This window comes from Carettochelys insculpta, chromosome 12, assembly GCF_033958435.1.
Source record: "Carettochelys insculpta isolate YL-2023 chromosome 12, ASM3395843v1, whole genome shotgun sequence".
NCBI lineage: Eukaryota > Metazoa > Chordata > Testudines > Carettochelyidae > Carettochelys > Carettochelys insculpta.
The window spans coordinates 19,852,646-19,875,970 of NC_134148.1; the positions used below are offsets into that span (position 1 = coordinate 19,852,646).

The 23,325-nt window shown below is 39.1% G+C and overlaps 1 protein-coding gene across 1 annotated transcript in view; it reads left to right on the forward strand.

The window, feature by feature from the left end:
* PRTG (protogenin) overlaps positions 1–23,325 on the forward strand; it is a 137,236-nt gene that overhangs the window by 106,394 nt on the left and 7,517 nt on the right. The window contains 6 exon segments of the mRNA XM_075007069.1: positions 12,663–12,758; positions 13,091–13,277; positions 15,542–15,669; positions 16,501–16,671; positions 20,712–20,894; positions 22,283–22,403. Coding sequence (XP_074863170.1) covers positions 12,663–12,758; positions 13,091–13,277; positions 15,542–15,669; positions 16,501–16,671; positions 20,712–20,894; positions 22,283–22,403 — 886 coding nt within the window.

The window sequence follows — 23,325 nt, forward strand, 5'->3', positions numbered from 1 at the left end:
GCAGATGGGATATCCAGCTACATAATTTCAACCCATGAGTACCAGTTGGCATGTGACATCCTTAGAGGCCCCTTCACAAACACTTTCAGGTGACTTCAGGCGTTCACCAAATTGAAACCTACAACTAAAATTTAACGCTATCTGCAGTTGGCCCTGAGATGTGTGAATAATATCTGGTATAAGTAAAATAAAGGGTCATTGGATTATACGTTTGTTTTTCATCCATTGCTACTTTTTCTGTTGCTACCGACCTGCTTTATTAAGCAGTTTGAAAGTTAACCATGGGAATTCCTGTTTGCCCTTAACTGGAGAAAGCACAGGTCCAGTGTGACTTCTTCGTTTGGTGGGGCAGCTCCAGTCATGCTAGTGGGACTGCATGCAGAAGGGCAAAGTCTGTGCCACCCCAACAGGAGGAGTGGAGGGTGGGGAAATGTGCTGTTTGTGATTAGTTTACCTGGAACTCTTGAATTTTGTAAGCAAGCTTGCAATAGCAGAATTCCTAATTCTTAGGATTTGCAGTGAGGGTCACTAAACACAGATGTTTTTGCAATGAAACTGTGCGCCCCCTAGAAGTCACTGTAATACAAGAAATGATAGATGGTGTTTTCATTTTGCTGCACAAAAGGGTCAAAATGGCATGGGGAGCCCATGACAGCCCAACAGAGAAATGTTAGTTCTGAAAGGAAATTTATTTCATAGCTTCAGGGGACGTTTGGGTGCCATGAATAGATTCCCTCTGTCAGAGCGTAAAAATGTATTGTTTGTAAGATGATGCTGTGTATTTGACCATCAGTATAAGTGTGTTATCGTGACATTTACTTAAACAGACATTAAACCAAATTTGGTAGCACAGTTTTACCCTTCTGTTCAGGTGCTTTTTTGAGAGAGTCTTCTCTAAATATGAAGTTTGGGCAGATAATCAAAACCCTTACTTGTTAGTGGGAAAGGTTGATCTTCGTTGTGGAAATAATTTGTGGTGTTGGTCTCTGCTCATCCAGAAGCGGAAACCCTTACTCTGTCATGTCCCTGTTGAAATATGGTTATAGAAGCATTTAGTTAGTTGGTTTTATCCCGTAATGAAATGTTGCTCGAGCCACTAAATGTGGCTTGAACTATTGCACAGCATTGCAAAGTAGGCTCACTACAGTAGATGTTTCCATGTTAGAAATATGGGTTAATTAAGGCTCTTTTGACTCTTCTAGATATTCTTAACCTCTTTCTTCTTCCAGAGATGGCCTCTTTCTACATGATTCCATTAAACTGATTGTACTCTGAGGGGGTAGGTTTAGAGGCAGGGCTCTCATCTTACAGAGCTACGTTCCTCCCACTGGGCAGCAACAAAAGAAAAGGTTTTCCAAAAGAAAAGGCCAGTACAAAAGATCAAAATTAGGTATTTGTCCTGGCCGGTGGTATCACTTTCAAGTTGGCTTTTAAGAATCTGAACCAAAATCTTATTGCAGACTGGATCCCCAAACTAGTTAGCATTAGGACTACTCAAATTTTTAAAATTTAGTAGTATTGAGACAGAGCTTTCCCCCTTCTCTTTTTATATTTATTTATATAGAAAATAAAAACATAGGAATAGATCCAAAACAATATGCAGATGACTAGTAGACATACTCGGAGTGGTAGGTGTCTTAGTCTGTAGCTTCACAAATAACAAGCAGTCCTGTAGCACCTTAAAGACTAGCAAATTTATTAGGTGATGAGCTTTTGTGGATAAGACCCACTTCCTCACACTACCTAATAAATAAATTAAATTTGTTAGTCTTTTAAGGTGCTACAGGACTGGTTGTTGTTAGTAGAAATAATGTTATGTTGCTCTAAAGAAAAAAAAAACAACCAAACTAAACTAGAATTTCTTAATTCTGTCTAGACTTTTCATAAAGATTTTGAAACTCTTGATACAGATCCCTTATTTCTGCAGAACCCAGATACCTAAATAATATAGTCAGGGGATTTTTCTGCCCCCTCTCCCCTTTGCTGATTGTGGGCAGTAGGAGAGGTAATGTTTTTACTGGAAGGGGGTATGTGGTGGTGTTTGTCCTGGGGCCCTTCAAGGGGATAGAACAAAGCTACAAAAGGGATATATGGAGCCTTTTCAGGTTTAGACAAATAAGCAAGAGCCATCCAAAGCCACAGAAAGCTAGACTGTTTAGTGGATTTGACTTAGGTCTGTCATATGGTCTAGTCTACCAAAAATAAACTTTCACAATGTCATAGAAAGAAAAATTGTATCACTTCCTTTTCAGTTATTTGGAAAATATGAGTAACACAGACAGTCTCTGTTCCGTCTTCAATTGTCTTTAATTTGAAATGTAAACTATTTAGGATGTGAAATCCTGGTAATTTGTAATCTTTCAGTGTACGTCATTTTATATTTACAGAGCTGTGTTTTACTCAAGTTACCGAAGGAGATTCCAATGCTCTTAAAAAGAAAAAAAGAAAGAAAAACCTCCCTAAAATTCACAAATTGGACTATTAAAATATTTATAAGTTAAATTACTTGCACATAGCCACACATGGCACACGTAGAAGATTGTTTAAAATATAATGTGATAGGGTTGCTATAACTTGATTTTACTCAGATATGTTATCTAGTATGCTACCTAGAGTAATGTATAGTCAGTTTTTTCCAAAATGCAAATAAATGAAATCCAGTGATGAGAAGGCAACTTAAGGGGGAATTGCATATTTTGGAAAGAAACTGCTCTCAATATATACACCACTTCAAACATTTGTGTTTCATTATTGTGTTTGATGCACTCGTCTCCTCCGCTACCTTGTGCATTGAATTTTCCTTGTGTATCTCAAATGGATTTGCTTATTTTTCTAATATGTTTCTGCTGTATTTACATTGCTTTGCTTCAAAAGTGCATTTTTAAGGATAGTGTTTCTCACTCCTCTCCTTTTCCCACCCTTCCCCCTTAATATTTCCCCTGGACCTCTGTTGCTTGGAGCAGACTTTGGCTAGTCCCAGATTCTATGTCAAAGGCCATGACCCAGATGTCACAGCAGCCCATACTACTGGCCTCTTCTCTGAATAATTATCTGGAGTTTATTGTGTTGAAAGGACGGGCTTGGGGGCAGTGCACTCACCCTGGAAAGCCAGACCAATGAACTATCCAGCCGGACTGCCACACAACAATGGACCTGTGGGCTATGTGCAGGGGAGAGAGAGAGAGGTGGGAGGAAGGGAAAAGCACAAAAGTTTAAAAATGGACATTTGGCCAGATAAGTTTATCCTTGGAACTTAACACTCAGGACATATCAGTTCTGTCCTCCTTTAAAGGGAAAAATAATGTTTTCAAAAACCTTTAAATTGAAAGAAAAACATGTTTTAAAATTGTTCTAGCATGCTAACGCAGCACTGTCATGGTTCCCTTCCCCTTTCACTTAGCTTTTAAATCACTCTATTGGGCTGAAAAGCTGAAAATTGTGAGTTGCTGGCATGTTCAGAATCTCAAGCACTATGATGACTGAGTCCTTAACCAGTCCTGTACAATTCTCATTGTGGAGTAGAGGGGATGGAAGAGAGGAAAGCCTTTCCTTTCTACCGAGAACTGAAACATTCAGAGCTGTGAGGTATCAACAGGAGTGGCCAGAATTTGGATTTAAGATGAACCATTAATAAGTGGTACAAAAATGCCCTATTTTCTTTAGGTTCCTGTATCTGGTTGTGTCTCTGTGAATGATTTATTTTTTCAATTTCAGATTCAGCTTTTGGAGTGCACTTTCGCCTTTTAAACCTTTATCATATTGAATGAAAGGCTTCTGGAGGTAGACTCGCTGTTCTTAGGCTGGGTGGGGGGTGGAGAGTTCTTTCATGGTCCTGACCTCAGATTCTTTCTTAATTTTATCTAGCCCTGACCTGTTGGCTCTGCTCTGGCTCCTTTCAAGGCCTTTGGAGCTTCACAAACATGCAGCAGCTGAAAGAAACAATGACAGGGGCTTTAGGGGCTGCAATATTACACTCTCTTCTAACCTCGGCTAAATAGTTTGTAAACACATGCTTTCTATGATGCATTTGCCAGAAAGCCAAAATATTGGCTGTGTTAACTTCAGCAAACATGGCTCTATAAAGTTCATGATTTAGAACCATTCATTTGCCCTGCAGGGTATTTAACACACAAAGTACATTTGGTCTTGGGAGCGTGCATTAAATGTTCTTCCTCACTCTCCATCTTCAACACTATGGGTATATTTAGAATAAAGAAAGTTGAGGAGTTGAGAATTTATCAAAATTTCATTAGAATGAATTTAGTTCCTGAAAGTTTTTTTTATTTGAATAAAAATGATTAAAAGGATAATGTTAAAAAGTAATCAGGGCATGCTGTTTGCTATTGTTGCTTTATTGTAGTTTTTTAATATAGGGAGAGGTTTTGTGTACATACATAGATGCTTCATACACACACGCACAATCTCACACACAGACCTTCCATGTTTTTATGTATTATATATAATATGGAAGATCTATCTATATAGTGGAAGGTCTCTGAAGTATTAAGTGACAGTTACAAAACTTGAGTCTTAATGACTTTCCTGAGACTTATGTTTGTGCAGTCTTGAGCCAAAATTTAACAATTTCACTAGTAGCCAAGATATCAGGAATTGCCTTTTGTTATCCTCTGATTTCTCATCCATGTATTTCCCTCATTGCACCCTTCTTTCTAGCAGTGTATTCATTGAAAGAGTGCATGATGACACCATCTGGCCATAAAGGGGTATAACTTACTGGCTGGTTCCACCTGCTGGACTGGGAGACATTCCTTCCTCTTGACTCCTGCCTTTACCACTTGCGGAAGCCTCTGCAAAACAAAGGGAGTCTTTTTCCTTCTGTAAAATGGCCATAACTGGCTAGGGTTTCAACTTACATTTCAGAGGCCAGTGAATGTCAACAGAAGAGTGTTGTATTTTGGACAGTCTAAGGTCTTCTTGTATCTTTTTCTTTCTTTGCCGCAAAGTTTTAGAAACAATGGAATTAAATGAGAATGTTGTTCATCTTGAGGAATTGCTGGAAGTCTGTTCTGGCATGTTGGTTCTTATTTGTGTTAATAGATGGGACGCATCTACATCGGTGGAAAATAAAGGGCTTTTCTGGTACCATTTAGAATATCCATATTTAGAAGTTGACTAAGTTTGAAAACTGGGCCTCTGTATATTTAATAGTATTTAGATAGTAATTTTATGTAGCTTTAAATGTTTCCATTCGATCTAATCTTTTAAAAAGTTATTAAAAAGACATACTTTGGAAGCAAGTATTCTTAGCTGGCTGTCACTTTGCAATAAGTACTCTTATTTTCACATCAACGGGCTTCATTAAAATGGAAGTGAAAGATTTGCTAGTAGCAGAACAGATGTCAACAGATAAAATTAAGTAAATTGCAAAACACCTATTCTTTAAAAAAGTCACTCTGTAGAATACTAAAGAGTAACAGTACTGCCGAGAAGTCAAGTCTCCTTAACTTTTCACAATGCTCAGCAATTATTAGGACTCCATGTATTCTACATGAAAATAGCACTGTAACTTCAGAGTTCCTTTTTCATTGGACTCCAGTATAATCCATCACCATTCAGTGCCAAAACATCAGGACTGTTCTGTTATATGAAATAGTGAACAAATATGGCTCATGTAGTGGGAAAAATAGACACTTCCCAGAGTCAGATTTTTCTTATAGCCTTTACTTGATTTTAAAACTTGGTGTATAGCAATAACAATGATATGCCATAGCTATGTACAGTATATGCTTAGTACATAACTGTGAGTTGCATGGGTATGACACTATCTTGGGAATCTCATGAGATAAAGTACAGGAGTGAAATTTTGTTACCAAGGCTTCTTATGAGAAATTTTAATCACTTTCACAATATTTTGTTATGTCAGGTTATAATGTATGCTTTTAATTGGAAGCATTTAATTTTAACTGTATTTTGGAAATATGCATTTTAAAATGTGTTAATATTATTTAGCTCTGTAGTTTTGCTACATGAAACCTGGCAGTCAGCTGCTGAAGAAAGAGAATACTCCCCCCTAGTGTCCAGTTGTTGTAGGATGCATCAGATCTCACTAGTGGCTCACTGAGGAATTTTGTCGGAGGGTGAACTGAAGGGATATGGATTATGTTTTTCTTTTAACATTGACAGTTATTGATGGTACCAGATACATAGACAAGATCTTCAGCCTAACTTTCCTGAGACCTTTGGAGCTATGCCTGATGATATCATCTGAGCCTCTGGTCCATAATGTTTTCTCAGTTGATACATTAATTTACGTACTACACACGTACCATTGCAGCAAAATTTGTCAAACAGTTTTATCAAATCGATATTACTGTCTCAACAGTGCTGATCTATCTGAGCTGTACCGTTTGGGTGTGTCTACACAGCAAAGTTATTTTGGAATAACAGTTGCTATTCCAAAATAACTTTGTGAGAATCTACAAAACGTAACCACTATTTTCAAATTATTTTGAAATAGCGACCAGCTTATTTCGAATTTGGTAAATCTCATTCTACGAGGAAGAGTCCCTATTATGAAATATATATTTTGGAATAGGGGCTGTATAGACAGGGAATCAGGGCTATTTGGAAATAAGCGATAGTGTCCAAGGGCTCTAATCCGAAATAGGCTCTGTTGCGTCTGTGTGATTTATTTCAAAACAGCTGAGTGCTATATCAATACACATCATGGCTACATCTACACTAGCAAGTCCTTCCAGTAAATCAGGCCCTCTGTTGAAAGAACAAGCGGAGCATCCATACCCATGAGCCAAGTCTACACTACAGTGATCCTCCAAAAGATGATCTTTTGGATGATCTTTTTTGAAAGAGCACATCCACACACAACACAGCAGATCAACAGAGCAATCTGCTCTTTCCAAAGAGAGTGTCCACACAGCCCCCACTTTTTGAAAGAATGGGCCGGGGATCTGGCATCATGAAAAACGTTCTTTGAACAAAGGGCCCCGGAGCAGGTACACAAACTTTTTTCCAAAAGATTCTTTTGGCAGAAGGTGCTCTTCCTTGTTTGGGAGAGGAAGGGGGCCTCTGGGAGAAATGCTGCGTTCTTGTAAAAGGAATTTGAGAGAGCGTATTTTGTGTGTGGATGCTCCTCTTGCTCTCTCAGAAGAGGGCCTGATTTTCTGGAAGGACTTGCTAGCGTAGAAGCGGCCAAAATGTGCTCTTTTGAATTCCTTTCGAAAGAACATGGCGCTTCTGCGGAAGCCCCTCTTCCTCTCCCAAGAGATTTTCTGAAAAAAGCATGTGTAGACACTCCAGGGGCCCTGTGTGCAAAAGAGCAGTCCTCATGGCGCTGAAATTTTTGATCCCTGGCCTGCTCTTTTGAAAGAGCGGGTGCTGTGTGGACGCCCTCTTTTGAAAGAGCAGATTGCTCTTTTGATCTGATTTTTTTATATGTGGAGGTGTTCTTTTCAAAAGAAGATCTTCCAGAAGATCATCTTTCGAAAGACCACTATAGTATAGACATTGCCTTTATGTGTAGATATGCTATTCCAAAATAAACTATTTGGGAAAATCTCTTCCGGAATAGCTGATTTTGAAATAATGCTGCTGTGTAGATGTAGCCTTTGGGTCCTTTTCACCGATATCCTCATTTAGATTTAAAAAATAGCAAAAAGATGCCTATGGAAAAGCTTGGAATAGCCTGATGCTTAATCTTACAAGAGTGTAAGATAGCCAGCAACATTATTATTATTATTTTTAAGGGAACAAGTTAAGGAAAACAGTGAGGAACAAGCTCATTGAGAATCAACTGAAAAAATATCTCCTGTTCACCTTGTCTCCCGGAACATACTTTAATTTAAACCCCATCAAATAAATGAGACTTTCTAGATAAATGAAACAGTTAATAATTATATTAAGCTATTCAAATATATCATACACAGTGTCTTCATTTTATATTTCGTTTTTCATTTAGTTTAGATACTCAATTTTGCGTGAAGTTCGTTAAGTGAATCCCTAATTCCAGTTGTTAGTGAATAGCAAGTCTTTTGTGGCAAAGAGGTGTTGTTCTTTGCATGAGTGATGGCCTCTATGAGTTTTGCATTGACTTCTGAAGTTCTGGAGCTCCTTTTTCTGTATAATGTACATGGATGGCATATATTAACCTCCAGACTGTCAGACCCCCGGTGGGCATTCCATCATCAGTCTTTTATCAGTGATTTATGTTTAAATTATTCAAGATACCTATACTGGATAAAGATAAGGAAACCCTTTAAGTTTTGTTTTCTCTCAGGATCTGTCTGGCTTTCGGGTAAATCTGTTTGATCCGGTTGATGAACTGCAAGATAAAAGTGTTTATGCCAACTCTGAGTTGGGATTGACACCTAGGAATAAATCATATCTCAAACCAGGAAATCAATCCAACAAACAGTGTCATTTGTATTCTAAATACAGGTTATTTCAATACAAAAATATCTTCTCTTCCCTTCGTAAAATAGAATGTGAAAGTTTGTTTTCCTGATTTATCTCAGTTAGACACAGATCTGTAGATATTCATGATTTCGTTTTGCATATGGTAAAGTCTTGACTAGTATATTTTTGCAAATATCATTTGAAATAATATTTGTACAGTAGAATAATTTGTGATATTGTGGGGTGGAGGGAGGCTGTTCACTACAGTTTTCTCTTATATCTTTTTCGGCTTGTCTACACTACCACCTTCCTTCAAAGGAAGGATGGTAATTAGGGTGTTGGGAGTTTGCTAATGAAGTGCTGCTGTGCGTGGGCAGCACTTCCAGCATTAAGCAAATTCCCCCCCGTGGCAACTTCGAAGTTTTAAACTTGGAAGTACCAGCGCGCATCTAGCCATGGCGCATCCGCTGGTACTTGGAAGTGCTGGGGCAACTTCAAAGTCCCCTTACTCCTCAAAATTTTGAAGTTTAAAACTTTGACGTTGCCGTGGGGGGGGAAGGGGAATTTGCTTAATGAAGTGCTGCCTATGTACGGCAGCACTTCGTTAGTAGACTCCCAACACCCTAATTACCATCCTTCCTTCGAAGGAGGGTGGTAGCGTAGACACAGCCTTTTTGTCCTTTCATTGTCTGTCCTTTTTTATGTCCGCTATTTTAGACTGTTTCAGTCCAGTACATAGTGCCGCATTCTTTAATAGTAACAAGCTATAATGCCAATATGTGCTTTTTCAGCCATGATGCCTCTTTAGAGTCTTGTGAACTGCAGTAATGCATGGCAGTCTAGTAACCTCTCTACAAGGATTATTAATCCAATTTTTTATGTAGGCAACCTAACTGAGAATTGAACCATGCTGTCTCAAGTGTAGTGGATTTGTTACGTAAATAACTTTACTTTTAAACACTGAAGACAATTCCGAGAGCTTCCTGTGTTAAAAAAGAAGAGCTTGCTTGTTTATATAATTGTAATGTTCTGTAAGTGATCAGTTCTTGAATGTTTTCATTTTATGCCAGAACAAGAGCAGTTATATTAAATTTTGTACTTGATGCAGATGAATGCAGATGCTTTTAACAAAATCTGATCAAAATAATTTGACTTCAAGACATTTTTTAAAATTTATTTTTTCTTTTGGCAGTGAAATTCTCCTTCCACCCCCTCCAAAGGGTATCAAGTGTTAATGAGGAATGCAGGTTAAGAAAAAAATACAGAATATAAACAGACCTCACAGGCTCATTCAGCTCAGCAAGACATTAGGCCTTAGCTATTCTTCTTTTCACAGTGAAGATGATCAGTTCTGGGTGACTACTTTCAAAGGGCATGAGGCATTTTTGAAGGTGCTCTGCAGGATGATGAATTGTCATGTCTGTCATCCTGTGTTTTAAGGAAATGCAGCAGGGGTCTCGTCCAGGGATACTTTGAAACTTGGTCAGTTGGATACCACTTAACTATCTGATGTCTCTTTAAAGGCTAGCTAAGTTCCTTTTGAATTCAGGATTTTGCTGAGAAAGTAAAAGAGCATTCAATTCAAATAACATATTAGTGAAAAACAGCTCCAAACTTCTCCACAAAAATCATCCTCTGGGATGTTGAAAGATGTTCTTATAACTCAATGTAAGCTTAATAATAAAGTTTTCTTCAGATCTTTCAGCTAGAAGCAGAAGAGATTAAACATCATATGATGATGTTTCTAACTCAGCAGGAAGCCCTAGAAAGATCCCATTTGATGAGATTCCCAATCTAATTTTTCAGCACTAAGAAGCTGGATTTCATATATCCCAACTTTGTGTATTTCAGATGTTTTCTCTTATTTTGAATTTTTCAAGTGCTCGAATAATTTTTTTTATTTCCTTTAATTACTTGGGAAACAACAGTGATTTCTTGATATTCTTCTGAAATTTCCAGTTTTAAAACCAATCCAGATATATTTTCTTTAATTTTTGACTTGAGCTCAGTCTATGCATCTGTTCCTGCCTCTCTGACTTGTCTGTGGATAAGTAGCACTTGACTTGACACTTCATAAAGATATATTTTCAGGTTAAAAAAATTTAAAACGGCGTCTCTTATCTGTGTTACTACAACACTTTAGTTTTTAAACATTTCATCAGTGTCTTAAAATAATTTTCCTTTTTCCTTTATTTTGTTCAATTGTAACATTATATTCTGCTTGGACAGCGAAAGCATTATTCGGTTTCACTTTTTGATTCTTCTGTACTTATTTGCTGCAGAGTTTGCTTCAAATACAGCAGGGGAGAATTTAACTCAAAACAACTCTTTTTCACTGACAGCTAAATATCATGAAATCATGTGTATTGGATTTGATGACAAAAATAATTAAAACAAAGTCTACACTTGTGACATACACTCCCCAATAGAGTCCCATTAAAAGTTGTTGGATTTTTTTAATCTGTCCTAGACAGTGTCTACACTAGCCCCAAACTTCAAAATGGCCACGCAAATGGCCATTTCGAAGTTTACTAATGAAGCGCTGAAATACATATTCAGTGCATCATTAGCATGCGGGCGGCCGCAGCGCTTCAAAATTGATGCGGCTCGCCGCCGCGCGGCTCGTCCTGACGGGGCTCCTTTTCGAAAGGACCCCGCCTACTTCGAAGTCCCCTTATTCCCATCTTCCCATCTGCTTCAAAGTAGGCGGGGTCCTTTTGAAAAGGAGCCCCGTTGGGACAAGCCGCGCGGTGGCGAGCCGCGTCAATTTCGAAGCGCCACGGCCGCCCACATGCTAATGAAGCGCTGAATATGTATTTCAGCGCTTCATTAGTAAACTTTGAAATGGCCATTTGCTTGGCCATTTCGAAGTTTGGGGCTAGTGTAGACGTAGCCCTAGATACTTAGTATGTAAATCTGCCTATGTTACTGTAGTCATCTGTTTCAAAACTATCATGAAAACATTCTACAAAAATATAGATTGATACTTCTGTAATGGTAACAAGATTTGGTTAAGATAGTACTAATAATGCAAAGGATTTAAGGATTTAACTGAAATAAAGGATTATATTTGTTTTAAGAAATGTCACTGAGTTAAGTCCATTCAAATTGTCTGAGGGGTTGCATTAAATACTATTTTAAACAGAAAGAATAAAATAATGGTGCAAACATTTCTTAGGACAAAAAAAAAACTGGACAAGGTCAACACTCTCTTGTAATTTCCATTTTAACTTAGATCTTCTTGGAAGGAAATAGATCCTGTGTCCTCAAACAATAACACAGGAAAACATCATATCATATCTCCCAGTGTTGTAGCACGATATGAATTCTAGAAATAACTGGAGAATTTATGCAGTAATAACAGAAAATTTACACACACACACACACACACACACACACACACACACACACACACACACACACACACACACACACACGCTCTCTCTCTCTCTCTCTAAGATATGGTTGCAAATAATACGTACACTTAATAAAACAGACATTAGGAAAAATAGAGAAAAAAATACTTTTTTCCATTTATTTACTTTGGCAAAGATTTTCAGAGTCTAGAAGGAAAAGGCCTTAGCATGATTGATGGGATTACTGTTAGGCCAACCCAAAAGAACCTTCTAAAGTCCACCAGGGAAGTAAAAACCCTGAGAGCAAAATGTTGAAAGGGTTTTTTTTTAAACTAAGACATAAGTGAGTTGTACCAGGGGAAAAAAAGTTTTAAATGTTAATCAACTTTAGAAAAATCAAGTGGAGAGTGACACATTAAGCAACACAGAATCAGCTTCAAGCAAAACACCTAAAAGCTAGTGTTAGAAGTCAGGAAATGTATTAATTAGCATTGTTGTATTTGAGCTATAAACTCTGGAGGCCCATAGACTTATTTCAGCCAGTTTCTTCATTGATTTGAGTTCTACCCTCCTGTCCCATCTCATTCCATCCTGGATCTCCAGAAACAAATCTTGGTGTCTGGCCCTCCCACTACACTCTGTTGCAATAACCTACTTTATATTCTGAATGTTATTTGTATAACATTCAACAAAATCCATCATGATAGTATCTGCTGTGGAAGGAAATTGCGATTCCTCCCACTTCTCTGAGGACGTAACTCTGGGTTAGGCCAATGGGAGCAAGAGTGGAGCTCATCTCTGATTCCAACGAGCAAACTTTGAAGAAGAATAGTAGGATTAAAATGATTGTGGCAGCATCCTACTGTTTCTGTGGATACTTGAAAATCTGTTTTCTTTGTCTGTAATATAATTATTCCTTTTCTATCTATGCAGGTCCCAGAAGAAAATATCATGTAAGGCTGCTGGCATATAATAACATGGAAGAAGGTTATCAGGCAGACCAAACAGTCAGTACTCCAGGATGTGTCTGTAAGTGCAAAAGTTGAATTAAATATAAATATATAATATAATAAATATTGTATAAAATAAATATAAATAATTACAAGTTCTACTGACAGATAAGGATTTCAGGGTTTATAGAAATAAATACCTCTACTGTTCCTGCTAAGGTTTTATCCCCATGCTTAATTAGACTTAAGGAACTTCAGAAATGATCACTTGGTGTGATGTTACTTTCTGCCCAAACACAGTACCTCAGCAGCATTTAACTTTGGGAAATATCAGATCTGGATCCAAACTCGTCTATGCCAACGTTTGTAGAGAGTTGATGAAATAAATCCTGTTTCTCTTTGTTTAAACAGCTGTCCGTGATCGTATGGTACCTCCTCCACCACCACCCCACCACCTATATGCCAAAGCTAACACTTCATCTTCGGTCTACCTCCACTGGGGAAGGCCTGCATTTACCTCTGCACAAGCCATTAACTACACCATTCGCTGTAATCCTGTGGGGCTTCAGAATGCCTCTTTGGTGCTCTACCTTCAAACGTATGTACGAGTGCTGCACGTTATTCTTTGTTCCCCAGATGCTTTCTCTTCACTTTCTCATGCGACACTGCCTTCTTTTGATTACCATTTCCTGTAACATCATCTCTCCGGCTGCAAGGCAGGTGCTTTTCCCAGGCTTCTGCCTGTTCTGATTGTTAGGAGATACTGTCAGAACACTGTTGTTCTTCATCTTTGTGGACAGATATGGGCTTCTCCCTGCCACTTTCTCCTCACTGAGGCGGAGTGTTCAGTTCTAGTCCTTCTCCCACAGGGTAGCTGGGTCACTGGATGTGGATGTGATTGTTGAGTTGCTTGTTAGTTATGTGATAGGAGTTGAATATGTTCCTGAGCTCTGCCTTGTCCAAAGAAAAGAGAACAGCAGAGTGGAAAAGATGAAATAGCTGTGCTGTTTACAGGTAAACTTGGCAAAGACAGGACATGGTCAAATGGTCTAATCACAGGCCTAAACTACACCACTTGGTCTCCGCATGCCACTGTGGTTGTCTCTACACTTGCATTCTTCTTTCGAAAGAGGTATGTAAATGAGGGGAATTTAAAATGCAAATGAGATGTAGATTTGTATATCTGGCACCTCATCTGCATGTTCTTATTTCGAAATAGCTTCTTTCGAAAGAAGAAAAACAGTGTAGACACTGCTCTTTCGAAAGTAAACCCCATCTTCGATAGAATCCTTTGAAAATATGCAAATGAGGTGCCAGATATGCAAATCTGCACCTCGTTTGCATTTTCAATGTCCTTCATTTGCATACCTCTTTCGAAAGAGGAATGCAAGTGTAGACACCGCCTGAGTGTATTGATCCCTGAAGGAGTATACAAATAGAGAATACAAATTTCAGGAAAAAGGTGCTTCGAAAGGATTCATCCTCTCGAAGGAACCCAGTCTACATGACTATTTTGTATTTCGAAAGCAGCACTTTTGACTCAGTGAGTGGTCACTGTTATGCATATCAGCACCTCATTAGCATTTTCGATTTGCTGCATTTACATGCCCCTTCTGAAAGGGAGAGGCAGTGTAGATGCAGCCAAGGAGAGGCAGCAGAAGCATCAGAGGGAAGCATGTGACTGTTCAACTGTATGGGGAGTAACGTTCCCTGTCAGCTGAACCACCCAGAAGAGATTGAGGTGCTGACCAGCTGATTAGCTGAATGGCCACAGTCACCCATACTGGGAAGCATGTTTCTTCTGGTGGTGCACATCTACACATGCCTGGGGGCATATCACGTTTATTCTGCCCATGGATGTTAAAAATTAGAGGGAACACTGATGGGGATGGGGAGTTGGTTTGCGGTCACCTCTCCAGGTGGGTGAGGATGGCACACTCCAGAGGCTAGTGTGAGGACTTCTTTTTGTCCATAACTCCCGTCTCAATTTTCCCATTTATAAAATGGGGTAAATATTTATCTGCTTTCACAGGACCACTGAAACGATTTGTTAATGCTGGTAAAGGATGTGGTCTTCTATGATGCAAACTTATCATAGAATCATAGAACACTAGGACCGGAAGGGGCCTCGAGAGGCCATCGAGTCCAGTCCCCTGCCCCGACGGTGCGGCATATTTTGATTGTGTTTGTTTAATAATAAAGCATTTCATGATTATTCAGAAGTGGGAAAATGTAGTTTTTAATTACCTTGTTTTAACTTTATTGCTAATACATTTCCCTCCATGAAAAAAATACAAATACGTATGTGTGTAAACTCCTTGACTTTAAAATTAGATGCAGTATCATTTTCACATTGTTAATTATGCTTACAGTAACCGCAATGGGCAGTAAACTCCTATTCCTAACAAAAATAAGATTTGAAATACAGGCTTGCACAATTGAAATGCAGAAGATGCAAATAATACACAGGAAACTGAATAAATGCCCCCAGGCAGATTCTGTGCTCTGTATTGCCAGTGTAAATTCAGTATTATTCCTTAGTTGTTAATACTGCTGGTCAGGCATCATTACAATTAATCCAGGTATAACTGAGAGCAGAATGTGGCTCCAAAGAGTCCAAATTTCTCAATTTTGTGAGCGATTTCTAAAGATTGATAAACTCTTAACTTACAAGCATCACCCTAACACCCAGCGTGACATTCACTGGTGGGTAGCTCAAAATAAGCTTAACTGATCTGCAGGACTTGCACTGACCCTTTGCACAGGGATGAATTGCATATTAGTTCCCACAGGCTCTCCTCTGTATTTTAAAGTACCAGCCACTCTTAGTATTAAATATCTTTTATTAATTCTTCTGGACAGGTCGGAAACTCACATGTTGGTTCAAGATCTAGAACCAAACACCAAGTATGAGTTTGCAGTTCGACTGCATGTGGATCAGTTGTCTAGTCCCTGGAGTCCAGTAGTTTACCATAGCACACTTCCAGAAGGTAAGAGCAATAGGGAAGGCTACGGTTAGTCAGTAACAATACTTTGCTCTTTTCCTGAGTCAGTGGTCCAGAAAACTGTCATCTAGTTTGTTTGGACTTACATTAAGTGAGCTTTGGCTTTCATCTTTATCTCAGTTGCTTTGCTGTTGCTTCTGTTTGTGTGGATTGTGTGTCTAATTGCATTTCTGCACATTCACGCTATTTTGAAGATGTGCGAATTGACAGTTGATGGAATATAAAATGTAACTTGCTTCTTCCATGAATATAATTTAAATTAAAATAACATAAATAAGAGCTTTAAATTATCATGTTAAAGGGAGACTGTCAACTTTTGAATCTTATATTATGGTCCATGTTCTCAAACATGAAACTGTCAGAACTGAAACAGTGTTAAATATCTAATTTCCTATTCGGTATTTGAGATGATTGTTCACTTATTTGCATTTTTGTCAACTTGAACTATGAAAATCTGTAGAACATCAGTTTCACTTTCAACTTCTCTGTGCTACTGTGTTTGAGAAGCACGCCAGAGGAAATGTTAATATGTTTATAAATAACTGTCTCCATTGGAATGAACAGGAAAAGCATGATCGTAAGATTTTTTTTTTTAAGCTTGATTTTTTTTTTTCAAAATCTAAGCTGCAGATTAAATTTGAACTGAAAGGAAAATGCCTTTTGAGGGCACTGGGGTCTGTTTGTCTAGTTGTCTATTTAGAACTTAGCTACAGCCAATCTTATGTTATTAAAATTGGTACATCTCTTCCCTTTGGAGTAATTGTAAGTGCATGTGAATGTGTTTACCCTAATAATATTGTGTTACTGTCCTTCCAGCGCCATCTGGCCCTCCGCTGGGAGTGAAGGTGACTTTGATAGAAGATGATACTGCTTTGGTTTCCTGGAAGCCACCTGATGGTCCTGGAACAGTTGTTACTCGCTATACTATACTCTATGCATCTCGGAAGGCTTGGATTGCTGGAGAGTGGCAAGTGCTACACAGAGAAGGTAAACTTTATAATCATAAATGTTAGAGCAGGAAAAGCTGTGGCAATTCACTGTAGGAGACCTGAAAATAGCAAAAGTTCTCATGATCAGCGGTAAAAGAGAAAAGTCCTTCTTGGCATTGATAGTAATAGCTCAACAATTCTGAATGTACTCCTGGAAGGACATTTAAAACTGGTAAACAGAACAAAATGAGCGGGGAGAGAAGCCTCCTCCAACTCATTGTAATTCAACGTGTATAATGAACTGAAACTTTCCAATTGTACTTAATTAGTTCATGATTATAGTGGAGGTTCAGTTTTTAAGTGTACATGTGTAGAAGTTCCTAAGTGATGCACTACTCTGAAAAGTGACTCTGTAAGAGTGGCATTGCAGGTTCTCAGCTTTTTGTACAATTCTGACTGTTAGCTCTGCAAATTCAGTTTGGTTTCCAAACATCAAGCTTTCTGGGTTTCACTCCAACTGTGAAGATTTTGCCACTAGAATGTAACTAATTATTCTGATGATCTGAGAGCCAGAATATGATCCACCTTGTTCTCTCATATAGCTTTGCAATAATAATATGAAGTAAAAGCAAGACCTACTTTTGTCAGCAAATTAATTATGTTGTCAGCAAATTAATCTGAGATGGCTCTGAATATACTGAGATCAGATCTGAGTTAGAAAGTGCCATTTTGACAGAATAGTAGGACTTTGCTCTTGGAAGAGCTGCTTCTCAACAACAGGCTTCTATTATTCCTAGAAAAATTATTAATATGGAGGTCAGAATACATATTAGTAGTTTAGGATCAATAACATTCCACCAGTTATAAAATTACCCATAGAACTCAGCAACGAAGGGTCCTGTGGCACCTTATAGACTAACAGAAAAGTTTTGAGCATGAGCTTTCGTGAGCACAGACTCACTTCATCAGATGCTGGTCTGAGAACATCTGATGAAGTGAGTCGGTGCTCACGAAAGCTCATGCTCAAAACTTTTCTGTTAGTCTATAAGGTGCCACAGGACCCTTCGTTGCTGTTACAGATCCAGACTAACACGGCTACTTGAGGCTGGACCCTGCTATCTAATAACTGCCCCTGAGGGAAAGTCACAAAGAATTTGCCCTCTTTCAGAATGGCTTTGAAGTCCCATTGTTTTCAATGTGAGAGATGCGAAGTTCACTTCAGGAATAATACATGCCCCATATACTGTCAGGAGATGGAAACATACAACCCCTCTGCGAGTACTTGGAGAGAGAGATGCTCGTCTACAAACAGCAGTTCACTAGGAGCTGTGGTGTCCTCCATTCCAGTGAGAACACTGAGGGATAGCAGCCATTGTGGAGAGTGGTAGTTCTCCTTGAAATTCTGTGTATTAGAATTGTATTTATCAGCTTCTGCCCAAAGAGAGAGGTTCAGCTACGAAGAATAACATGAAAGATGATAGCTCTTAAAGAAATCTTGAAAGGTAGCCAGTAAGTACCTGAGATTTCAGTGAGTTTGACTAGAAGCTGTAGTTTGATGAATGTTATCCAGCCTCCCACCATTTGACACCCAGTGCAAAATTTCTTAAAGGATCCATTTTAACTCATGAGGAAATTGACAGATTTACTTTTCAATCTCAGAACATTTATTTTGTACTTGAACTAGTAAGTGCTGTAACAGGGGAAAACATGCTGTATTCAAATGTTAAGTAGTGAATCTCTGCTTAAAATATATAGTCATTCTTAACTATGGGAACTGTGAACAGCATTTCCAGCAAAAACTTGCTGCATACTCTTAGAACAAGCAGGTATCTGGTAATCCTGGGGAACAGGGGTTGCTGGATAATAGAATTTTTGGATAGTCCCCTGCTCTGCTGGCCCTAGCCATGAGGGCTGGCCTCAGTGCCACCGGCCCTGGCTCAGCAGCTGGCCCTGGCTCAGCAGCTGGCCCTGCTGCTGCCAGCTCTGGTCAGACAGCTGACCCTGTGGCATTCAGCCCTGGCCAGGAGTGCCAGTTAACCAAGTGTGCCAGTTATCAGATTGCCAGATAATACACCTTTTACTGTATTATGTAATATAAGATATGAAAATAACACATAGTGGCAACTGGCAACTTTAGATTTCTCTTCCTGCAGCTTTCTACATTGTACACATAAGTGATAGATTCTAAACCTAGGTAACTAATTAAACAAACCATAAGGTTTAGGTAAATTAAACCTTTTTTTACTAGCAACATCCAACACAGCAAACAAATTGGGAATGGGCTTATCAAATCACACTTCTTCTAAAAGGCATAGAGAGATGCATTGCCAAGTGAATTAAAGTTGCTAACCAGTTGATCCACTCAGCCATATCCAAAAAATAGCTTTCTCCCAATAAGCAAAAACAACTGTTAGTCTATAAGATGCCATGGGAGTTCTCATTGATTTGCAGATGCAGACTAATATGGCTATCCCTCTGATACTTGTCCCAATAAGCAGCTTTCTTTACAGTGTTTTATCCTTGCAGCTGGGCCCTGTATCATCTTTTTGCACTGCTTACACTTGACACTTTTTCACCCAGGGAATGAATTTCTTCAAAATAATCCCAGTTAGAGTCTCTCTTATGCTCAGAAGCCATGGTGGTCCTGTTGTGGCAAAAGTATGGAGGAATATAGAAAGTTGTGTGTGTGCGCTGAGTAAAGTGTTCTGGGACTTGTCAGTTCAGAAAAGAGCAGACTGAGTGGGGATATGATAGAGGTACATAAAATCATGAGCAGTGCAGAGCGGGTGAATAAAGAAAAATCATTTACTTGTTCCCATAATATAAGAACTAGACCATGCCAAATGAAATTAATGGGCAGCAGGTTTAAAACTAATAAAAGAAAGGTGTTTTCCACACAGTGCACAGTCAACCTGTGGAACTCCTTGCCAGAGGAGGCTGTGAAGGCTAGGACTATAAGAGAGTTCAAAGAAGGTCTAGATAAATTCATGGAGGTTAGGTCCATAAAGGGCTATTAGCCAGGGCGTAGGAATGGTGTCCCTGGCCTCTGTTTGTCAGAGGCTGGAGATGGATGGCAGGAGACAAGTTGCTTGATCGTTGTCTTCAGTCCACCCCCTCTGGGGCACCTGGCACTGGCCACTGTCAGCACACATGATGCTGGGCTAGATGGACCTTTTGGTCTGACCCAGTAATGGCTGTTCTTATGTCTTCCCTTTTTCTTTCTAGTCTACTCACATGTTCCTTTCTACGCTGCCTCTGTCCTAGCCTATATATTGTTTTTCTGTCTTTAAGGCTATGTCTCTACAATTAACGCAAATGTCGACAGCTGCTACACAATTTTAGGTACGCCAGTTGTGTACCTATAATCGATTTTGCAGCTGTCAGCAATGGTCCCTTTCCTCAATGCAGAATGCCAATGGGAGAGCTCCTCCCACCGACATTCCTTAATCCTTGTGGCTCTCAGGGGGTTCCGGAGTCAATATTGAGCCCAGAATGCACCATTTCATGCATAAGCGAAACAGCGCCCCAGAAGATCGAACCTCAGTATTCAATCTTCCATGGCCCACGTAGACCTAGCCTGAGACAATGTCTTACTATCTTCCTTGCCATGCCGAGCCAACATCCACCACCACTTAAGCACAGTACAAAATCAAACCTATCCACATTGTCTTTGCACATGTTACTTTTTAGTGTGCTGACAAACAGAAATTGAAAGTTCAGAACTTTCAAGAAGCAAGAGGGGCCACAGGCTAAATAGACTAGAACCATTAATTCATTTTTATGAGGCTGTATGTGTGATAAGATGTAACTTATTTTTAAATGAGAAATTTCATATTGTATTGATTTTTAAAGAAAAAGAGAGTAATCAATTTAAATTTAAAAAAGCCAATTTTTAATATTTTTAAAATAATCAATTTTTACCTACCCTATTCAAATTCTGTGTGTGGTAGTTAGAATATGAACATTACAGACTCTTTTCTACACAGACAAGGAGTTTTTGCGGAGGAAAGGGGCCGAATATAGCCCCAATAGCTAAATTCAAGTAAATTCCCTGCATTGTTTGCCTAACATAGACTTTTTAAAAAAACTTTTTAATAGGCTCGATAACCATGGCGTTGCTGGAGAATCTGGTGGCTGGAAATGTCTACATTGTTAAAATAGCAGCATCCAACGAGGTGGGAGAAGGACCTTTTTCAAATGCAGTGGAGCTTGCAGTCCTGCCAAAGGAGTCATCGGAGTCCAATCAAAGACCTAAACGATTAGATTCAGCAGATGCCACAAGTTAGTAAATATGTGTGACAAGGTGAACCTCTCTAGTCCAGTACCCTCAGAACCTGACCAATGTCAAACCAAAGAATTTGCCAAACCACAGGAGGTCAATATTGTCTAGAAGCATTACCAGCACTGCAGCTACTTACTGTGTTTTTAGATGACATTTGGAGGTAAATTAGAGCTAAATAACTGCACAGAGCTCTAAGAGCCAGGACTGGTGCCTGTAAATAACTTTTATGGGACTGTGGGAAAATTGGTCACACCCCTGATAAGTGGACATCTGGTTAACTAAAACCAGAGATTGCTGGATTAGAGAGGTTCAATCTGTAGGTTCTGTCATTAGCAAGTACCAGAGAAAAAGATCTGTAACTTTATTTAATCCTATGCTTTTTCCCTCTGGTGTCTTTCATGGCTATAGCACGTTTTTGTAGCTGAAACAATTTGGAAATTTTGTGTCCCGGTCTGCACAATTGTTGGTTTCAGTTTTTCTCCAGCTACAAAGAATGTTGATTGAAAAATATATTTTTTCTCTTGAATGTAGTTTAGAATGTTGCATCAGTATCAGGTTTGAAATAATACAGACAGCTGTAATCTGTTCACTCCACGATGGCATTTCAAATGTAAAGAAAACCTTTATTTAATATGTTAGTATCATGGGATCAGACAGGGTAAGACCTGCTGCCAGGATGAAGCCTGGAGGGGTAAGATGTCTCCCTGTGAAAATTTCCCTTCATTCCTGGGATTCCAGGAGCCCTTAAGCAGACTTTGAGTCTTTACCTACCTGCAAACAGTCATTGCCAAAGAAGGCAACGCACCAACAGTACTTTGTGTTAACATTTGCCTATGTCACATTGTGTAAACTAAGCTATACCTTTTAATAGTTTTAATATGTAAATGCAATTTGAAGATGCCTCTTCTGTCGCTGACTGAGATTTATGTATGTATGTTCATCAAGGTTTGGAACGCTTTTGTAAAGCTGTGCGTGTGGGAGAGGTTAAAAACAGGCAGAAAATAATTCAGATATGGTACTTTTTGCCTTTTGTTGTCGCTGGATTGAGCCGTTACATATAACAGGCCAACATTTGAGTTTTTCCTTAGTTCTGCAACTGTACAGTCTCCCTGTCTCTCGCGTGCACGCTCCCCGCAGTCAGTGAGAATTTTGCCTGACCGCACAATAAGTTAAAAACAGGGTAAAGGCCCCCAGGATTTGGTGCAATATGATATTTTAAACAAAAAAAAAACCCACCTGATGTTGAGCCCTCCCACATTTTAAGGAAGAATATGTCATTATTGTGGTTGTGACACCATCAGTTCCAAGATATAAGGACAGGGCAGGGTAGAGACGACTGTCCTTACTCAATGTGTGCTCACGTGCCATGTATTCTTTCATGCTGCAGCTTATTCTGGCTATTACCACCTGGATCAGAAATCAATGACTGGGATTGTTGTAGGAGTTTGCATAGCCTTGACCTGCATCCTGATCTGCATCCTCATTTTGATCTATCGCAGTAAAGCCAGGTATGCTTTTGTTACTGGAGTAACACTCTTTTTTTTCCCCCCATAAGCTGTTCTCAGATGCTTCTGTATGAACATGAACCTTGAGGGAAGCTTCTTTACCAGAGTATTATCCAAGTACTTTGGATGAGAGAACTCTGAGACTCTTTGTCTCACTTGATGGAGCTCATACCATAGATGGATATCTCCCTCATATCCATGCTTTCATTGGCCTTCCCTGCTTCACCCTAAGACACCAAGAGGAGCTAATGCTGCTTGAAGTGTCATGAAGTCTGGTGGGTTTCCTTCAGATTCAGATGAATATTTGGTATTTATCAGCTACTCCCCTGCTTGGCCTCAGCCTACAGAGCCTCAACCCTATTCCCACAGAAGAGCTTCTGTAAGCTTGGGGTGGGAAGAACCATTAAATCCAAACCCAGCTCTGCCAGCCTTAGCTCCCTTGTACCAGTGCAAGGGGAGGTCCCCATCTGGCCCTGCTGGAGGCAATATAAAGGACCACAAACTCTTGGGTGTTGGCTGGTAAGAAAAGGGATAATATATTAGTAGTTAGTAAGTCTTCACCCATGGCTTTGGGATTTAGGAATTTTTTTATTATTTATTTAAAAATAAAAAAGCTTTTCAGTTCAGTTTAAACATAGATTTAAAAATAAGTATCTGGCAGAGCAACAGTATTATGAGAGGGTCTCTCTATCTTTCGTGGAGCTCCAGAACTGCTCTGATATTCTCCATTGTTTACTTGATTGTTATTAATCATTCATGAGAAATAGTTTCCATAAAAGCATTTACAGACTGTTCAGCGTGATTTCCTGGGGTATATAATTTTATGGCACATGACAGCATTTTAATTCTGTGCGAGTTAGAAATAGCATGCAAATAAAAGCTGAAGATCAAGAACTTATCAGTACTATTTGACTAATAAAACTTA